The sequence below is a fragment of the Schistocerca americana genome, chromosome 1 (assembly GCF_021461395.2).
Source record: "Schistocerca americana isolate TAMUIC-IGC-003095 chromosome 1, iqSchAmer2.1, whole genome shotgun sequence".
Lineage (NCBI taxonomy): Eukaryota > Metazoa > Arthropoda > Insecta > Orthoptera > Acrididae > Schistocerca > Schistocerca americana.
The window spans coordinates 513,817,307-513,836,946 of NC_060119.1; the positions used below are offsets into that span (position 1 = coordinate 513,817,307).

Genomic DNA, 19,640 nt, shown 5'->3' on the forward strand with positions numbered 1-19,640 from the left:
TGGCTAGGAGATTGTCAGATACTACTTTGAGAGGGGTGGGAAGGGTTGTGGGTAGGATGTTCCTCATTTTTGGGAATGACTGTGAATAACTGAAGCGTGATTTGTTTCATTAGGCTTACGTTCAGATAGGCAGAGCCAACAGTTGGTGAAAACTTTATTGAGTCCTGTCTTCTATACCATCTGGGAAACACCACAAATTTTTCACCAATTTAAATGCGACACTGCATCATCTAAATAAATTTAAAGCTAGTAGGAACTTTACTGACATTCACAGTAATGTTAATGTGCACAAAAGATTATTAATAGGTGTGTCAAAAAATAATTTTATATTATGTATATATAAAATTTATTTTTTTAAAGTATTTAACATTAAACATGGTACATATGTATTTATAAATAATTGCATAGTTCAAATTATTATATGACAAGTAAATTTTCACTTCTGATGTGTGCTTCATCATCTTTGGAAAGTTTTGTGAAGTCAAGTTATAACAATTTGTGTGTGACCAGTCTTACAACTAAGTTCTGTTTCACAGTACTAATTTTGCATATCTCCTGGAAGCCACATAAATAAACAATTAGTTTATGTAATTGCTGATTGGCTACTGTTCTTGTTCTTCCAGTTTTCTTTATTGTAATATGAGGAAACAGTTCTGGACAACACTTTGAAGCTGAAAAGACATGTCGCCAATCTGCAGTAGATGAATGCAGTTTCATTATTAATCAACTTCTAGTTTCCGAAAACTTCCTGTTATACCAAACATGTCATTTTCTCTGCCACAGTACATCCCCTTCTTGAGAGCAGACACTGCACCTTCTTTTGCTGCTGCACTGTACATTTCTTCTCGGATCTTCATCTCATCATTGGCCAATAGTATGTCTCTGGATTGTCTCAGCTCCTCTTTCCATAAAGCTGTGAAAGGAATTGCGGAAAATTGTATCTATTGTGCATATGTTTGAAATTTGCGTATAATTTATAATACAAGTAACAAAAGGCCATCAAAATTACAAAACCATAAATAAAGATCACTAAATAAATCTTCAAGGTTAAATAGTTTTTCAATTGCATAAATTACTTTCACATGTTTTTATAATTTGCCTGCAGACTGGAGACTGAGCAGCCAAGTCCCCATACTGTCTGCCTACTACACCACAAGGAGTGAATACGGTCTGATTCACCAACTTGTATCAGCCATTCAACAGTGTGCCTCTTAAACCAATAGCAATGCAGTGCTCATACATCCTGGAGGATGTTTATTTTTCACAAAAATGTTAATTCTGTATGGAATACAGAAATTAGTAACTTACATAACTAATGCACAAACACACATGAATAGAATCTACGTAAATCACTGCATGCCGCACTACCTTGCTATAGGGGAAATTGATTTTTTGGGGCTGTGATACTCATTAGGAAAGTTCACTTCCTCCAGCATGAGTGTTGCTCACTCTTTAGTTTACAGACAGATAATGGGAATTGTTTCAATGTCTGAAATAAGATTTTGAATGATTTGTTACATAGTCACATATTTTAAGTACAGTAATTATATATAACTCCCAGTTTTAAGCCATACTTATCATGTCAGCCATTGGCATAACACCTCCATATTCTTTAGGGAGGAGTTTGCGATCTATGAAGTCCAGTGTGTCTTCAACACAAGTGTATAGCTGAAAAGAAATGAACTCTATATTACTTCCATATTTACAGAAACATAAGAGATGGCATAAAATTTTGTTTATATGAATAAACTGTCTTATATATATATATATATATATATATATATATATAAAAAACACACACTCCTGGAAATTGAAATAAGAACACCGTGAATTCATTGTCCCAGGAAGGGGAAACTATATTGACACATTCCTGGGGTCAGATACATCACATGATCACACTGACAGAACCACAGGCACATAGATACAGGCAACAGAGCATGCACAATGTCGGCACTAGTACAGTGTATATCCACCTTTCGCAGCAATGCAGGCTGCTATTCTCCCATGGAGACGATCGTAGAGATGCTGGATGTAGTCCTGTGGAACGGCTTGCCATGCCATTTCCACCTGGCGCCTCAGTTGGACCAGCGTTCGTGCTGGACATGCAGACCGCGTGAGACGACGCTTCATCCAGTCCCAAACATGCTCAATGGGGGACAGATCCGGAGATCTTGCTGGCCAGGGTAGTTGACTTACACCTTCTAGAGCACGTTGGGTGGCACGGGATACATGCGGACGTGCATTGTCCTGTTGGAACAGCAAGTTCCCTTGCCGGTCTAGGAATGGTAGAACGATGGGTTCGATGACGGTTTGGATGTACCGTGCACTATTCAGTGTCCCCTCGACGATCACCAGTGGTGTACGGCCAGTGTAGGAGATCGCTCCCCACACCATGATGCCGGGTGTTGGCCCTGTGTGCCTCGGTCGTATGCAGTCCTGATTGTGGCGCTCACCTGCACGGCGCCAAACACGCATACAACCATCATTGGCACCAAGGCAGAAGCGACTCTCATCGCTGAAGACGACACGTCTCCATTCGTCCCTCCATTCACGCCTGTCGCGACACCACTGGAGGCGGGCTGCACGATGTTGGGGCATGAGCGGAAGACGGCCTAACGGTGTGCCGGACCGTAGCCCAGCTTCTTGGAGACGGTTGCGAATGGTCCTCGCCGATACCCCAGGAGCAACAGTGTCCCTAATTTGCTGGGAAGTGGCGGTGCGGTCCCCTACGGCACTGCGTAGGATCCTACGGTCTTGGCGCGCATCCGCGCGTCGCTGCGGTCCGGTCCCAGGTCGACGGGCACGTGCACCTTCCGCCGACCACTGGCGACAACATCGATGTACTGTGGAGACCTCACGCCCCACGTGTTGAGCAATTCGGCGGTACGTCCACCCGGTCTCCCGCATGCCCACTATACGCCCTCGCTCAAAGTCCATCAACTGCACATACGGTTCACGTCCACGCTGTCGCGGCATGCTACCAGTGTTAAAGACTGCGATGGAGCTCCGTATGCCACGGCAAACTGGCTGACACTGACGGCGGCGGTGCACAAATGCTGCGCAGCTAGCGCCATTCGACGGCCAACACCGCGGTTCCTGGTGTGTCCGCTGTGCCGTGCGTGTGATCATTGCTTGTACAGCCCTCTCGCAGTGTGCGGAGCAAGTATGGTGGGTCTGACACACCGGTGTCAATGTGTTCTTTTTTCCATTTCCAGGAGTGTATATATATATATATATATATATATATTATATAAAAACAACACCCACTATGAACATGTTATTGTAACATAGTGGAACATTTTTATTTTTTATCTTTAACCATATTATCACTGTGCCAAGGAGCAAAAGAATAATAGTCATATCATATCACCTTGATTCGTTTCTTGATCTTTTCTGTTATCAATGAAAATCCAAAGTCCAATGCATATTTCAGTGAAGGATGAATATTAAACCCATGAACTTCCTTGTGTCGCATTGGAAGGGTGCGCTGCAATAAAATATATTTATATTTTATTAATATGTGTCATACATAAAAATATAAACACTGATCCACAGGTATCCAAACTTACCTCTCCATTTTTAACTATCCGAACAGCTTCTCGGGGCGTGAACAATGTCAAATATGGGAGGCCAACACCAGCTCCATCACCAAAGTGTACGTATCCCCGCACTTGATTTTCTTCACATTCCATCAAAGTTTCCCATGCAATCCCATGAACACGACACATGTCCTCATTTGTGAATTTATATGGGTCAAACACACCTACAGGAAAAAACATTGGTGACTTATAATCCATAGTTATCTTGTCTATATACTTTGAATATGTCAAATGCACCCTATATTATCTGATTGTATTATGTGCAGGTTAGTCTCAATGAACAAAACTTAAGTGGTAACAACAGTGCTTGATTTGTGATGGATCGTACCGGTATGCTGTACTGGTACCTCTGATGGAAAAAGAAAGAGAGAGAGCTGCAGATATTGAGATGCCTATTTGGTGTGTTGTATTTACACTTTTGAAATGCTTAGAAAAGCATGACAATAATAATTTAAAAATTGTAAATTTCAAGTGCACCCCCACAGAACGTCACAGTATCAAAACCTCATTTCTTGCATCTACAACTACATCGATATTCCACAAGCCACAATTCGGTGTGTGGTGGACAGTACCCTGTACCACTACTTGTCATTTCCTTTCCTGTTCAACTTGCAAATAGAGAGAGGAAGAAACGACTGTCTGTATGCCTCCATATGAGCCCTAATTTCTTGTGTCTTATCTTCATGGTTGTTACACACAATATGTGTTGGCAACAGTAGAATTGTTCAGCAGTCAGCTTCAAACACCTTCAGCTGATACACGTCTACAGAGTGGCACGTTAAGTGTTTACCTCTTTCCGTGTTTTCCAACTAGTACATTTATTACATTTTTTTCCTGTTTTTCTGTTTAAGAGGTTTAATCTGGTGTTTTAGTAAGTGTAAATTCAGTCAGTCTGTAGCACAGTAATTGCTCATTTCTTTGAAAGCAACCATCCATTTGTTTAGTACGCCAGTTTTTAAGACTCTAGCTCTCAGGTGATACATGTCTACAGAGCGGCAAGTTAAGGGTTTATCTTTTTCTGCAATTCCCATGTAGTATATTTATTAAATTTTGCGCGTGTTTCTCTTTGTAAGAGGTTTAATCTTGCGTTTTTGTAAGTATAAATTCATTCAGTCTGTAGCGCAATAATTGCTCACTGAACAGTCAGCTATGAGATTATTAGCACATCAGCATCCATTGGTAATGCATCAGGAGGGTAGCAACTTGCATATCTAGGATTTTCTGTGCTTTCATAGTTCACTTCCTCAGTTAGTCTTGCTAGAATGGCTAGGACGTGTGCAAGCTGCGTGCGGATGCAGAAAGAGCTGGCTGCAGTTTGTGAACAGCTGAACGCACTTTTTGCTACAGTCAGTCACCTTCAGGCTACTGCCTCGGGGTGTAGTGGTGGCGTCGGAGAATCTGATGCATCACATGGGACATCTCAGGTGTCACTTGTTTTGCCCATGGGCTCTGCTTCCGAGGCACCTCTTAGTGCACCTGACGCGGTAGATTCACCCTTATAGCTGACAGAGTGGCTGGTGGTAAAGCATTCGTGCTGCTTGAGGCAAGCCATTCATCCTATGAGTGGGCAGGTAGCTGCTACTTCAGCAGGGTCCAAGCAGGCACGTGGGAGCTCTAGCGTTGGACGTGTTATAGAGCCCCTTAGAGAGATTGTGTACAGGGCTGGAAAGAAAGCCAATGTGCACTCAGTATGTCTGCCAGGTGCCTCATCCAAAAAGTGGAGGAAGCATTGACTGTGGCTATTGAGTGTGCTGGGTGCACTCGTCTGCATGTTGTGGCTCACAGCCGCACTGATGAGGATTGTCACACGGGTTCTGAGGCAATCCCCAGTTCGTACAGGTGGCTGGCAGAGGTGGTGAGAACTGCTGACCTCGTGCACAGGTGCAAGCAGAGCTCACAATTTGCGACCCAGAGATGATCAGAGTCCTTTGGTTTGGAACCGAGTGGAAGGTTTCAACCAAAAGCTTTGTTGACCCTGTGACAGTTTTGGGTGCAGATTTCTAGACTTGTGTTATCGTGTGGGGATTTGCAGGACTCCCCTTGATAAGGCAGTGGCGCACTACCAAAAGGAAGCAGCTATTTGGGTAACAGGAAACTTAATGGAGTGCACATGGGGGTTTTTTAGGCTCTGATGAACACTCGCCAGACGATATGCAGCAAGGGAAGTCAACTAGCATTCAGAATAAAGACATTTTGACTGTCACAATTTTAGCAGTAAACTGTCCAAGTATTCATCGTAAAGTTCTCGAATTTACTACCCTTCAAAAAAGTTCTCGTACTCAAATTATCCTGGGAACAGAGAGCCAGGTGAAACCAGAAGTGGAAAGCTCTAAGATATTTAATGAGTCGTGGAACGTATAACGGAAAGACAGATTAGAGGCCATAGGAGGAGGAGGAGTGTTCATTGCTGTTGACAAAAATGTTCTCTCTATTGAGGTCAAAGATGAGTGTGACAGTGAAGTCATCTGGTCATGTATAACAGGTGTAGGTGAAACCTAGTTAATTGCTGAATGTTTTTACTTGTCACCCGATTCTGCTGTGGCAGTTCTGGAGTCATTCACAGAAAGTCTACGGTCAACAGGATTTAAATACCCAGATCATGCAATACTGGTCGGAGGTGACTTTAGCGTGTGGAGTACAAACTGGGGTGTCTAGGGATTCATTTCGGGGGGGGGGGGGGGGGGGGGGGGGACAGTCTTGCGAAATACTTTTGAACACATTATCTGAAAATTGTCTTGAGCAGCTAGCCCAGCAGTCCACGCACAATGGAAATATTTCAAACCTTGTAGCTACAAATAGGCCAGATCTTATTGACATTGTCAGTATGGAAATGGGGATTAGCAGTCGTGATGTCATTATAGCAACTATGATTACGGCAGTTAATAAGTCAGTCAAGAAGGCCAGGAGAGTGTTTCTGCTGTTTAGAGCAGATAACCAGTTATTAACACCTCACTTAGACAGTGAATTGGCATCACTTAATTGCAGTTAGATGGATGTAGAGGAATTATGGGCAAAGTTTAAGCACATTGTAAATTGTGGTCTGGAGAGTTATGTGCCTAGTAAGTGGACAAAGATAGAAAAGACCCACCATGGTTTAATAATGAAATTAAGTGGATGCTGAGGAATCAGAGGTTGTTGCACTCGCAGTTCGAAAGGGAATGCATAAATGATGACAAGCGAAGGTTAGTAGAGATTTGTGCGTCTTTGAAAAGATCTATGTGCGAAGCATACAACTACCACCGCCACAACTCAGCAAAAGATATGGCAGAGAACTCGAGAAAATTCCAGTCATATGTAAAGTCGCTAAGTGGGTCTAAGGCTTCCATTTAGTCCCTTGGTGGCCCGTCTGGTGTGGCAATTGAAGATATCAAAACGAAAGCTGAAGTTTTAAATTCACGTTCAAGAAATCATTCACACGGGAGAATCGTATAAACATACCATCATACAGACTCCTGTATGGATGATATAGTAATTAGCATACCTAGCATACAGAAACAGCTGGAAGATTTGAAAACAAATAAATCACTAGGTTCGGATGGAGTCCCATTTCTGATTTGCAAAGACTGCTCTACGACATTGGCTGCTTACTTAGCTTGCATTTATCATGACTCTCTCACTCAGAGCAAAGTCCCAAGCTACTGGAAAAAAGCACTGGTGACTCCAGTATACAGGGTGGAGAAAAATTGTCACAAAATTTTAACCCTGGATAGCTGGTGCCAATAGGAACCAAAATTACTAATGTTGTGTTGGTCAACAACACACAATTTTTAAACTACAGAAACTTTGCGCCACGTGCTCCAATTGGCTGCAGAATTGTCCTGTTGCGATGCTCTGGACAACACATGACCGTGAATGCTTTGCCTGCTGGAGATCACGATGTATCCAAGGTGGCCCGCACGCTCGGTGGTAGTGCGCCAGCCCTCCACTCTGGAGGCCTGGGGGCGAATCTGCTGGGGTCCCAAAACATCCATTGTAGTTTCATGATAAGATGTACTGGGAACAAACCCATCAACAGCTGTTAGTTGGCATACAGAAAGTCTTTTACAAATTGTGTCGGCCCTGAAAAGGGTCTTTTTTGTAGCTAGGATGTTGTTTACTTAAATCAGGTGCTCGAATGGTGACCTTCTGATGCAACACAAGCTTGGTAACATCGAATGGTGTTTAGCCAAACTCTTTCAAAGATTCCTGGGATTGCCCCGATGTGATTGGTGGCATGTTGAATGGGATCCATTAATTCCTCTTCATTTCTAGGTGGTTCGTGTCCTAGTAGGTGAACTAGAACCTTGAAGAATCCCCACAGGAAAAAGGCCGGTGGCATGAGGTCTGGTGATCACAGGGGCTATGTCTTATGACCACCTCTGCCATTTAACCAGCCATTGAAGAGTTCATTTAAATAACTGTGCACAGTACGACTGCTATGTGCAGGTGCCTCATCATGCTGCAACCAATTGCGTAGCCTATGTCCAGGGGAACATCTTCCAGCAGGCCAGGTAGAGTTTCTTGCAAAAAGTGAAGGTAATTTGCCCTATAAGTCGAGGAGGTAGATAGACCGACCCAGTCAGATGGTCATCCACAGTGCCTGCCCAAATGTTGAGCAAATACGTTCCCGGTGTCTGTGGATGTATGTGACATGAGGATTTCCCCTTGCCCAGTAATGAAGAACATTTGAGTGTTGTAAAGGCCATCCTGATGGAGGGTGCACTCATCAGTGAACAACACAATAGTGGGGAAGTCAGGATCTCATGCAGCCCCTCGCAGAAACCACTGGCAAAACTGTAACCTATGTTCATAATCCACCACAGGATTTAGGTCTTGGCCAGGGTGGAAACTAAATGGGTGCTGGCCATCATCCCTCAAAACATCTCAGACTAACCGATGAATGACCATCATGTCATGTCCATCATGTCAAGTACTAGTCATAGGTGCTTCCTTGAAGCTCTCTTCAAATGCAGCATCCTGTCATGTTCGAGGTCTTCCAGCATCACCATGAAATCCATCTAATGAGCCTGTTTAGCCAAGTCGCTGGTGAATTGCTGTAAACATTTACGGGTAAACGTTTGTGGCTACATGTTTGCAGGTGTGGATGGTGTCTTGCTGGGTACTGTTCCTCATACAACCGTTGAGCTTCATGCGCATTACCGTCAGCTAGTCCATAAACAAAACCATGTCTCAGTGTTCTTCAAATAAATGCTGTGCCGCCATGCTTACTGTATGACTAAATCGCAGGTGACAAGTGTGTGCTCCGAAGTGAAGCTTACGTGTTAATGAGGTGGAGACCAACATTAAGAGCTATTCATCACATGTGCGTATCACCTTGGGGCAGTGACGGGGTGAGTGACGTTTGTATGTACGAACTGACAACCATAGCACTGCTCGTCAACTGACAAATGGCAAGGCAATCCCACGGCCAATCGGAGCACGTGATGCCAAGTTTCCATAGTTTAAGAATGGTGTGTTGTTGACCTACACATTAGTAATTTTGGTTTCTACTAGCATCAGCTATCGAGGGTTAAAATTTCGTGTCACAATTTTTCTCCACCCTGTATAGGAAGGGTAAAAGAATGGACCCACAAAATTACAGACCAAAATCCCTAATTTCTATTTGCTGCAGAATTCTTGAAGATATTCTCTGTTCAAATATAATAAGCGTTCTTGAGACTGAGAAGCTTATGTACATAAATCAGCATGATTTTAGAAAGCATCGCTCATGCAAAACTCAGCTTGCCCTTTCTCACATTATATACTGAGGACTGTGGATGAAGGGCAAAAGGCAGATTCAATATTTCTAGATTCCTGGAAAGCATTTGACACAGAGCCCCATTACAGGCTGCTAATGAAGGTACAAGCATGTGGAATAAGTTCACATGTATGTTAGTGGCTCAAAAAGCTTCTTAAGTAATAGATCCCAAATCGTTGACCTCAACAGCGAGTGTCCATGAGAGACAAGGATGTCGTCAGGAGTGCCCCAGGGTAATGTGATAGGGCTGCTGCTGTTCTGTATACAAATAAACGATTTGGCTGACACAGCGGGCAGCAATCTGCAGTTGTTTTCTGATGATGCAATGGTGTACAGTAAGGTGTCGAAGTTGAGTGAGTGTAGGAACAGACAAGATGACCTACACAAAATTTCCATTTGATGTGATGAATGGCAGCTAGCCATAAATGTGGTGAAATGTAAGTTAACGTAGATGAGTAGGAAGATCAAACCTAATGTTTGGATACAGTATTACTAGCGTTCTGCTTAACACAACATGGGCATAACTTTCAAAGTGATATGAGGTGGAACGAGCATGTGAGAACTGTCGTAGGAAAGGCAAATGGTCAGCTTTGGATTTTTGGGAGAATTTTAGGAAAGAGTTGCTCACCTGTAAAGGAGACAGCATGCAAGAAGCTGGTGTGACCTATTCTTGAGTACTGCTTATTCGTTTGGGGCCCGTTCCATGTCAGACTTAAGGAAGACATTGAAGAAATTCAGAGGCATGCTGCTATATTTGTTACTGGTAGGTTCGAACAACACATAAGTGTTACAGAGATGCTTCAGGAACTCAAATAGGAATCCCTGGAGGTAAGGTGACGTTCTTTCGAGAAACACTATTGAGAAAATTTAGAGAACCAACATTAGAAGCTGATTGCCGAACAATTCTACTGCCACCAACATACATTACATGTCAGGACCACGAAGATAAGAACTGAAAAATTAGGGCTCATATGGAAGCATACAGACAGTTGTTTTTCCCTCTCTCTATTTGCAAGTGGAACAGGAAAGGAAATGACAAGCACTGGGTAACACTAATACTTTAATTTCGAGTAACTGTAAAATCCACTGATTTCTTTATATTAGAATTATACACACATCAAAAAAAGTTTTGCATCAACGCAGTTACCAGAACTCCTGAAGATAGGCATTGACTGTTGATATTGTATCACAGATACAATCCCTTTGACTGTTCAGAGATGTCTCTAAACCTGCCCAAAGATGTAAACAACCAAACATGAGCAGCACCTATTACATGGAGGGAGGCCAACAGCCGATCAGTTCTAGTCATTCCACCAGGAAGGAGGTACATGGCCAGTGTTGTCTGTAGTTCAACCATGTCTATACGGTCAGTACCATGGTTCGATCACGTCTGCATTGTTACTTTGTGCCAGGAAGTGTTTTCAAAAAGGGAAGTGTCCAGGCATCTCAGAGTGAACCAAAATGATGATGTTCAGACATGGAGGAGATTCAGAGAGACAGGAATTGTCTATGACATGCCTCGCTCAGGCTGCCCAAGGGCCACTATTGCAGTGGATGACTGCTACCTATAGATTATGGCTGAGGAACCTTGACAGCAATGCCATCATGTTGAATAATGCTTTTCGTGCAGCCACAGGATGTCGTGTTATGACTCAAATGTGCGCAATAGGCTGCATGATGCAGATACACAACTTCACTCCCCAGTTCCCTGGTGAGGTCCATCTTTGCAACCATGACACCATGCAGTGTGGTACAGATAGGCCCAACAACATGCTGAATGGACCCGCTCATGATTGGCATCATGTTCTCTTCACCGATGAGTGTTGCATACACCTTCAACCAGACAGTCGTCGAAGACATGTTTAGGGCAACAATCAGGCTGAATGCCTTAGAGACACTGTTCAGAAAGTGCAACAAGGTGGAGGTTCCCCGATGTTTTGGGGTGGCATTATGTGGGGCCGATGTACGCCACTGGTGGTCATGGAAGGCACCATAATGGCTATACAATATGTGAATCCATCCTCTGACCGATCGTGCAACCACATCGGCAGCATATTGGTGAGGCACTCGTCTTCATGGATGACAATTCATGTCCCCATTGTGCACATCTTGTGAATGACTTCCTTCAGGATAACGATATCGCTCGACTAGAGTGACCAGCATGTTCTTCAGACATGAACCCTATCGGACATGCTTGAGATAGATTGAAACGCGCAGTTTATGGATGACGTGACCCACCAACCACTGTGAGGGATCTATGCCGAATTGCCATTGAGGAGTGGAACAATCTGGACCAACAGTGCCTTGATGAACTTGTCGCAATGAATACAGGCATGCATCAATGCACGAGGACGTGCTACTGGGTACTAGAGGTACCGGTGTGTACAGCAGTCTGGATTACCACCCCTGAAGGTCTCACTGTATGGTGGTACAACATGCAATGTGTGGTTTTCATGAACGATAAAATGGGCGGAAATGATGTTTATGTTGATCTCTATTCCAATTTTCTGTGCAGGTTCTGGAACTCTCGGAACCGAGGTGATACAAAACTTTTTTTGAAGTATGTATTTTAAACTTAGAATCATTACTTGATTTTTTTGGATATTAATTTCTGTCCCTTAATTCAAAATGTCAATAAAGTTCAGTCTCAAACCAGTACTTTGTGTTTAGGAATTAACTGATTGTATTGTGAGGACTGCAAGGCCTTTATTCCATTTTAGTTTTATGTTCTGAGTCTTTTTGATATATGCAAGTACTACCAAAGAAAATGTCACGCCGGCACTGCAACTCTGCAACTTGATGGGGGTGTGGGTTTGTGTAGAGAGAAATGGGCAAGTGAAAGAAGGATGGAGGAGAGTGAGTGACAAATGGAGAAGAAAGCAGCCAGTTCACGAGATACGAATGTGGTAGGGAGGGGTGTGGGCTCACACACTGCACAGTGACATGGAGGCATGGATTCAATCTCATTTAGGTGCCTTTTGATGAATTCATGCTGCTGCTTTCTGATTAGTAATTACCTTTACTCCTTAAGTTATATACATTCCACCAGGACTTTCCATTACCATTTTTTTACAGCTGATCACTCATAACTGAAATCAGTCACATCATCAAGTGTTAACAAAAATGTTTAGTGTGTTGGGAAAAGTTTGGGGATATGACAGTAGATGTCATGGGTAATGCATTGTGGAAGCCAAGCATATTTTGATTAATGTCTACCATTTTGCAGTTTTATGTTTTGCTCTGTAGCTACTGTACAGCAGTTTTATACAGCTTTATGAACTGCTTACTTTGAATAGAACAACAGATCTTCTGAATGAAATCATTCATCCATTTCAATGTGGAGAGAAAGGGGGAAGCTGCACATTTCAACTAAGGGTACATTGTGATGGCCTGGAATCTCTTACATCTTACAACTGGTGGCAGTCTGTGGTGCAGCTTAAGATTGAGTAAAAGTTTTGGAAGGCACAAGTATCTTACAGTACACTGTTCATCATTTACTGTAGCAAATGGGTCTTTACAGCAGGTAGTTTATGGCTTCATTTATGCTGTAATACCACCAATTAAAAATATATGAAAATACAGTAAAGTGAGTTGTGAAACACAGGTACAGGTTGCTTGGTAAGCTAAATACAGCTTCCTGTTACGTGAGGTCACTGCAGAAGATGCTTTTTTTCCTGAAGAGCACACAGAATGCATACATTCTTCTGATGTAGTATTATGCTTGATAGACATTTGACTGGATCACCTGGGACCAATGGCTACTTTATCATGCTAATGTTGTTGTCATTGTTGTTGAGCACCTAATCCCCTTGATGACTGAAATCTTCTCCAGTATATGTGACAGTTGTTCATCCTACAAGACCACAGCCAAGCATGTTTCATACGTTTGAATTCCGGTTGATGTCTTGGTCTCCTAGTATGCTGGATACCCAGCCTATGAGAAACAAATGTGATACCATTAAGCACTCACTCACAAATCATCTTGTAATCAACAAGAACTGATTTGTATATGAAATGGTGTCATTCACAACTGGCTATGTACGAAGAACTTTCGAATACACATCATACTGTATTTCAAATCCCTTATTTGTTGAAGATGGAGAAACATGATGTTAATGTAAAATGATATGTCTTGTTTGAATGTTTTCTTTGGCCTTGCATTTGTAGAAAGAGACTAAATGTAACACAATTTTAACAAATTATTAACCTTTAAAACAATGTGTCAAATATATTTATCAGTTTCTTCAATTAGATTACAAGCCAGCTGATATAGCACACCAGCCACACAAAATAAGCTGCATTCGAATGTAAAGCCTTCTTATATATTTGGTGTCTCAAGCATAATAAGCCTTTGTCCAATAGAATGAAGCTAAGTTTGTAATATTTACCTGGACGATAAATAACAACACGGCGCCCCAGTTTATCTCTTTGTGGTGTTGCAAAAACATACCTGCAATGAAAGTGGCCAAAATTAATACTGTATTGCAAGAGCTTACCATTAGTAGGATTATACATTTTTACTTGTTAATCAGATGTAACTTAAAGATCATTTAAATAAATCCAACAAGGCTCGTGCATGTGGATATTTCTGTAATTATTTCACTTACCCAGCAGAAATAAGATAGTCCATTCTCGGGTTGTTAATGTCTAAGTTTCGGAATGCATGCGAGAAGGTCTGGCGTAAAAGTAGATACCTCTCTAAACTTTCCTGGGCCATTGGACAACTGAATTTCTTTGTTCTCAAGAAGCGAAGTAAGAAATTAGCATCTGTGGAGGTTGAAAGATGAAAATTGTGTTCACACCACTTTGATCCATGAGCACAAATATAACTTTTTCTGTTAAGATACATGTATCACTTATACAAATCATTTATATCTATACAAACAAATTATAAACTACAAATGACTTTGTTAATTTAAAGCTAGCTTCTTATCATACAAACACAAATCTGTAGCTTGTTAGTGTAATACTGAAATAAAATTATCGAAGTATATCCATTTAGTAAGATCTGTAATGTGTACTTTCACTTGTGGATAAACTGATTTCCAGTAATAGTAAAAATATAACTATCAATACTTTCCCTCCTAATACTCTGATTATGTCTCCTCCAAGTCACATATGTCTTCTTTTAAACTGATTTTAAATTCATTTGTAATCTTTGTTCTTCTCTTGAAACAAAAAATGGGAATAAATTAATATGACAGTATTTCACAGATACAATTAAAAAAGGTAAAATTAGTACACTTACCAATTGTAGGACAACGATAAAGCTGACAGCAATGCAAGCATTAAAAATGATCCTATTTTTGGCAGCTAATTATGAAAAGAAAATAAGTGTGAAGATTATGATACTAATTTTAAGTCATTCAGAAATCTTGGCTTAGAGTCTTAGAAAAATCCTGACCATAAGGTACTGTAATGGACAAAATATTCTCTTTTAATTGCTGAATTGAATGATTACAATTTGAGTCTATGGCAATTTCTTCAGTTCAGTGTGTACATTTGTAATTTTGCCTATAACTGAATGTTCTGAGCCAGTAGAAACATGTTGTCAAATATGTACCAGCCTTCATGAAGTAGATTTGACACTGCTCACATCAACATGTAACTGCTAAACATTAATAATTACTGCACTTATATTATACACATGGCAAAATTTATCCTATTGTCTGTGAATTCAGATGAATACCATGTGCAGGGTAATGACAGAAAAAAAATGCAAAATGAGGGGACACTGTACAGAGGATAAAACTTGCATCTGAAAAGTATGAATGTCAAACCAATCAACATATCAGATGAGCATGTGGAGAATTTTAATCTTTGACAGTTGAAATAATGTGTGAAAATAACTTCTAAGAGTTCTTTGTTACATGGCCTCCATTTACTTGGGTTGCCAAAAACTATATGCTCAAGAAATCAATAAATGTAGTTGTTGCCAATTTTAAGTACATAGTATTTTATTAGAAATGATTCTGGGAGAGATGGGACTGATCACCAGGCCACATCCTGTAATCTGCACCCTACAGCAGTAATTAGGCTGCTTATAAATGTTCCATTGCATATTTGTTATAAGTTTATATCCATTATGCCTGCACCTATGACAAGAACATGAAATGACAGAGCCCAGGAAGAACCTTCTTCTGGGTGCTAATAAGGATAGTAAAATACATCTCTATAGCCTCATGTTGATCCATGATGTCATGTGCACAACCTGTAATATCTTTTGTGAGTAGATGAAGAGGCATGTTCAGGGAGCTGAGGATGAAAGCGTACTTCAGTACATAGGGAGGATAGACCTACCGTCCCTCACACAATGCTGTCACTACAGCCATGGTTTCTGCTCTCTGTAGTGTGTGTGTCCTTACTGTGGACAGTGGGTTTCTGTTTCTAAGAAGAAGTCAGAAATAGCACCCACGATTAACCAGGAACTACTTCGTCACTCATTCTAGTACAAAGGCAGCATAGCAAAATTGTAATGTGACATTCCACAGTGGCTTCTGTAGTGCTACTGCACAACATATTGCTGACAGTGGATATATGTAAAACTCTTCTGGCCCAAAGTCTTCCCACTTCTCCAGATTCGGAATTAGGCACCCCCCGAGGCTCAAGGTTTACTAATAGCAGAGAAGCAATACTGTACTGGCAGCATCATGGTACTCTTTAGATAATGTAATGTTAGATCACAGCTCCCTAGTCAAAGCAACACCACCATCCAATGAGATATGTATAATTTGAAGAAAAGCTTTTAATTCATTATGATATCATATACAGCAAATATAATATCATATACCACTAATTTGATAGTAACTGGCAGTAACTGCTGACCTTTTCCTTCTTGTTTAATATTCAGAGTTATGTACCTGGGGCAAATTTATTATACAATCTCACATCTAACATAAAGCAAGAATTGGGAATCCCGAGGAGTTCAAAAGAAAATTAAAAACATAGCTCGAGAGCTATTACATTCAAGTACTGAAAAGTTCTGTTACCTATGTGGCAAGTAGCACCTTCATTTTAAACCTGCAGGATAAGAAGTAATACGTTATAAAGAAGACTCTGTGTTTACTTTGTTGGAAACTAATTCCTTTAAAATACCTTTGTAAGCAAGCAAACATTAAGCTAAAATAGTTTAATGTATTTAATACATTTTTATAAGTTCAGATATGATAAAATCACTTTGTTTGTGAATGATGACCAAATATTAATAGGTGTCCATTGTGAAAACTGATCTGCTTACCATATTCATGTCTTGATCTCCATGTTTCTCTCCAGTACTAAATTGGTGATTCCTTGATGCTTCACAATGTGTCCTACTGACCGACCCCTTCTGCTAGTCAGGTTGTACCACAAATTTTTCTTCTCCCCAGTTCTATTCAGTACCTCCTCATTAGTTATGTGATCTACCTACCTAATCTTCAGCATTCTTCTGTTGCACCAAATCTCAAAAGCTTCTATTCTCTTCTTGTCTAAACTGCTTATCATCCCTGTTTCACTTCCATACATGGCTACACTATACCAATACTTTCAGAAAGGACTTCCTGACACTTAAATCTATACTTATTGTTAACAAATTTCTCTTCTTCAGAAATGCTTTTCTTGCCATTGCCAGTCTACATTTTATATCCTTCCTACTTTGACCATCATCTGTTATTTTACTTCTCAAATAGCAAAACTCATCTACTATTTTGAATGTCTCATTTCCTAATCTAATTCCCTCAGCATCATCCCATTTAATTTGACTACATTCCATTATTCCTGTCTTCCTTATGTTGATGTTCATCTTATATCCTCCTTTCAAGACACAGCTCATTCCGTTCAGCAGCTCTACCAGGTCCTTTGCAGTCTCTGACAGAATTATGTCATGGGTAAACTTCAGAGTTTTTATTTCTTCTCCATGGATTTTAATTCCTACTTCAAGTCTTTCTTTTGTTTCCTTTACTGCTTGCTCAATATACAGATTGAATAACATCGGGGATAGGCCACAACCCTGTCTGACTCCTTTCTCAACCACTGCTTTCCTTTCATGCCCCTCAACTCTTGTAACTGCCATCTGGTTTCTGAACAAATTGTAAATAGCCTTTTGTTCCCCGTATTTTATCTCTGCGACCTTTAAAATTTGAAAGAGCGTATTCCAGTCAACATTATCAAACACTTTCTCTAAGTCTATAAATGCTATAAACATAGGTTTACCTTTCCTTAACCTATCATCTATGAGAAGTCATAGGATCAGTATTGCCTCACATGTTCCTACATTTCTCCAGGATCCAAACTGATCTTCTCCAAGGTCGGCTTCTGCCAGTTTTTCCATTCTTCTGTAAAGGATTTGTGTTAGTATTTTGCAACCATGAGTTATTAAATTGATAGTTTGGTAATTTTCACACCTGTCAGCGCCTGCTTACTTTGTAATTGAGATTACTATGTTCTTCTTGAAGTCTGTGGGTATTTCACCTGTCTCATACATCTTGCTCACCAGATGGAAGAGTTTTGTCATGACTGGCTCTACGAAGCCAATCAGTAGCTCTACTGGAATGTTGTCTACTCCTGGGACCTTGTTTCAACTTAAGTCTTTCAGTGCTTTGTCAAATTCTTTACACAGTATCATATCTCCCTCCTCATCTTCATCTACATCCTCTTCCATTTCTGTAATATTACCCTGAAATACATCTTCTTTGTATACACCCTCTATATCCTCTGTCTGCCTTTCTACTTTCCCTTCTTTGCTTAGGACTGGTTTTCTGTCTGAGCTCTTGATATTTCTCCAAAGGTCTCTGATTTTCCACCAAGCGAGGTGGCGCAGTGGTTAGCACACTGGACTCGCATTCGGGAGGACGACGGTTCAATCCCGTCTCCAGCCATCCTGATTTAGGTTTTCCGTGATTTCCCTAAATCACTTCAGGCAAATGCCGGGATGGTTCCTTTGACAGGGCACGGCCGATTTCCTTCCCAATCCTTCCCTAACCCGAGCATGAGCTCCGTCTCTAATGACCTCGTTGTCGACGGGACGTTAAACACTAACCACCACCACCACCACCACCACCACCACTCTAATTTTCCTGTGTGCAGTATCTGTCTTACCACTAGTGATATGTGCTTCTACATCCTTATATTTGTCCTCTAGTCATCCCTTCTTAGCCATTTTGCACTTCCTGTTGATCTCATTTTTTAGACATTTGAATTCCCTTGCACCTGTCTAATTTATTGCATTTTTATATTTTCTCCTTTTGTCGATTAAATTCAGTATCTCTTGTGTTATCCAAGGATTTCCATTAGCCCTCGTCTCTTTACCTACTTGGTCCTCTGCTACTTTCACTAATTCATCTCTCAAAGCTACCCATTCTTCTTATACTGTATTTCTTTCCCCTGTTCTTCTCAGTTGTTCCCTAATGCTTCCTCTGAAACCCTCTACAACCTCAGGTTCTTTTAGTTTATCCAGGTCCTATCTCCTTAAATTCTCAACTTTTTGCAATTTTTCCAGTTTTTATCTGCAGTTCATAACCAGTAAATTGTGGGCAGAGTCCACATATGCCTTGCAAATATCTTACAATTTAAAACCTGGTTCTTAAATCTCTGTTTTACTGTTATGTGATCAATCTGAAATCTTCCTGTGTCTCCAGGTCTCTTACACATATACAACCTTCTTTCATGATTCTTAAACCAAGTGTTAGCTATTAAATTATGCTCTGTGCAAAATTCTACCAGATATCTTCCTCTTTCATTCCTTTCCCCCAGGCCATATTCATCTATTACTTTTTCCCTCTCTTCCTTTTCCTGCTATTGAATTCCAGTCCCCCATGACTATTAAATTTTCATCTCTCTTAACTATCTTACTGATTTCTTTTATCTCATAAAACATTTCCTCAATCTCCTCCTCATATGCAGAGCTGCTTGGCATATAAACTCTTACTACTGTGATGGGTGTGGCCTTCAGTCTATCTTGGCTACAATAATGCATTCACATGCTGTTCATAGTAGCTTACCCATGTTCCTAGTTTGTTATTCAGTATTAAACCTACTCGTGCATTACCCCTATTTGACCTTGTATTTATAACCTTGTATTCACCTGACCAGAAGTCCTGTTCCACTTTCCACTGAACTTCACTAACTTTAAGCTATCCATTTCCCTTTGTAAATTTTCTAACCTACCTGCCCGATTAAGGGATCTGACATTCCATTCTCCGATCCATAGAACACCAGTTTTGTTTCTCCTGATAACGACATCCTCCTGAGTAGTCCCCACCCGGAGATCTGAATGAGGGAATATTTTATCCAAGAAGATGACATCATCACTTAACCATACAGTAGAG

At 40.9% G+C, this 19,640-nt stretch overlaps 1 protein-coding gene across 1 annotated transcript in view; it reads right to left on the reverse strand.

The window, feature by feature from the left end:
• Positions 1-383: 383 nt before the first annotated feature.
• The window catches only part of LOC124624497 (alpha-tocopherol transfer protein-like), a 109,788-nt gene continuing 90,531 nt past the window's right edge, over positions 384-19,640 (reverse strand). The window contains exons 3-8 of the mRNA XM_047149110.1: positions 13,944-14,103; positions 13,725-13,786; positions 3,570-3,763; positions 3,371-3,487; positions 1,575-1,668; positions 384-913 (exon numbers count right to left, since the gene is read on the reverse strand). Of these exons, the coding sequence (XP_047005066.1) occupies positions 720-913; positions 1,575-1,668; positions 3,371-3,487; positions 3,570-3,763; positions 13,725-13,786; positions 13,944-14,103 (821 nt within the window). The 3' untranslated portion in view covers positions 384-719. The remainder of the gene's footprint in view (positions 914-1,574; positions 1,669-3,370; positions 3,488-3,569; positions 3,764-13,724; positions 13,787-13,943; positions 14,104-19,640) is intronic.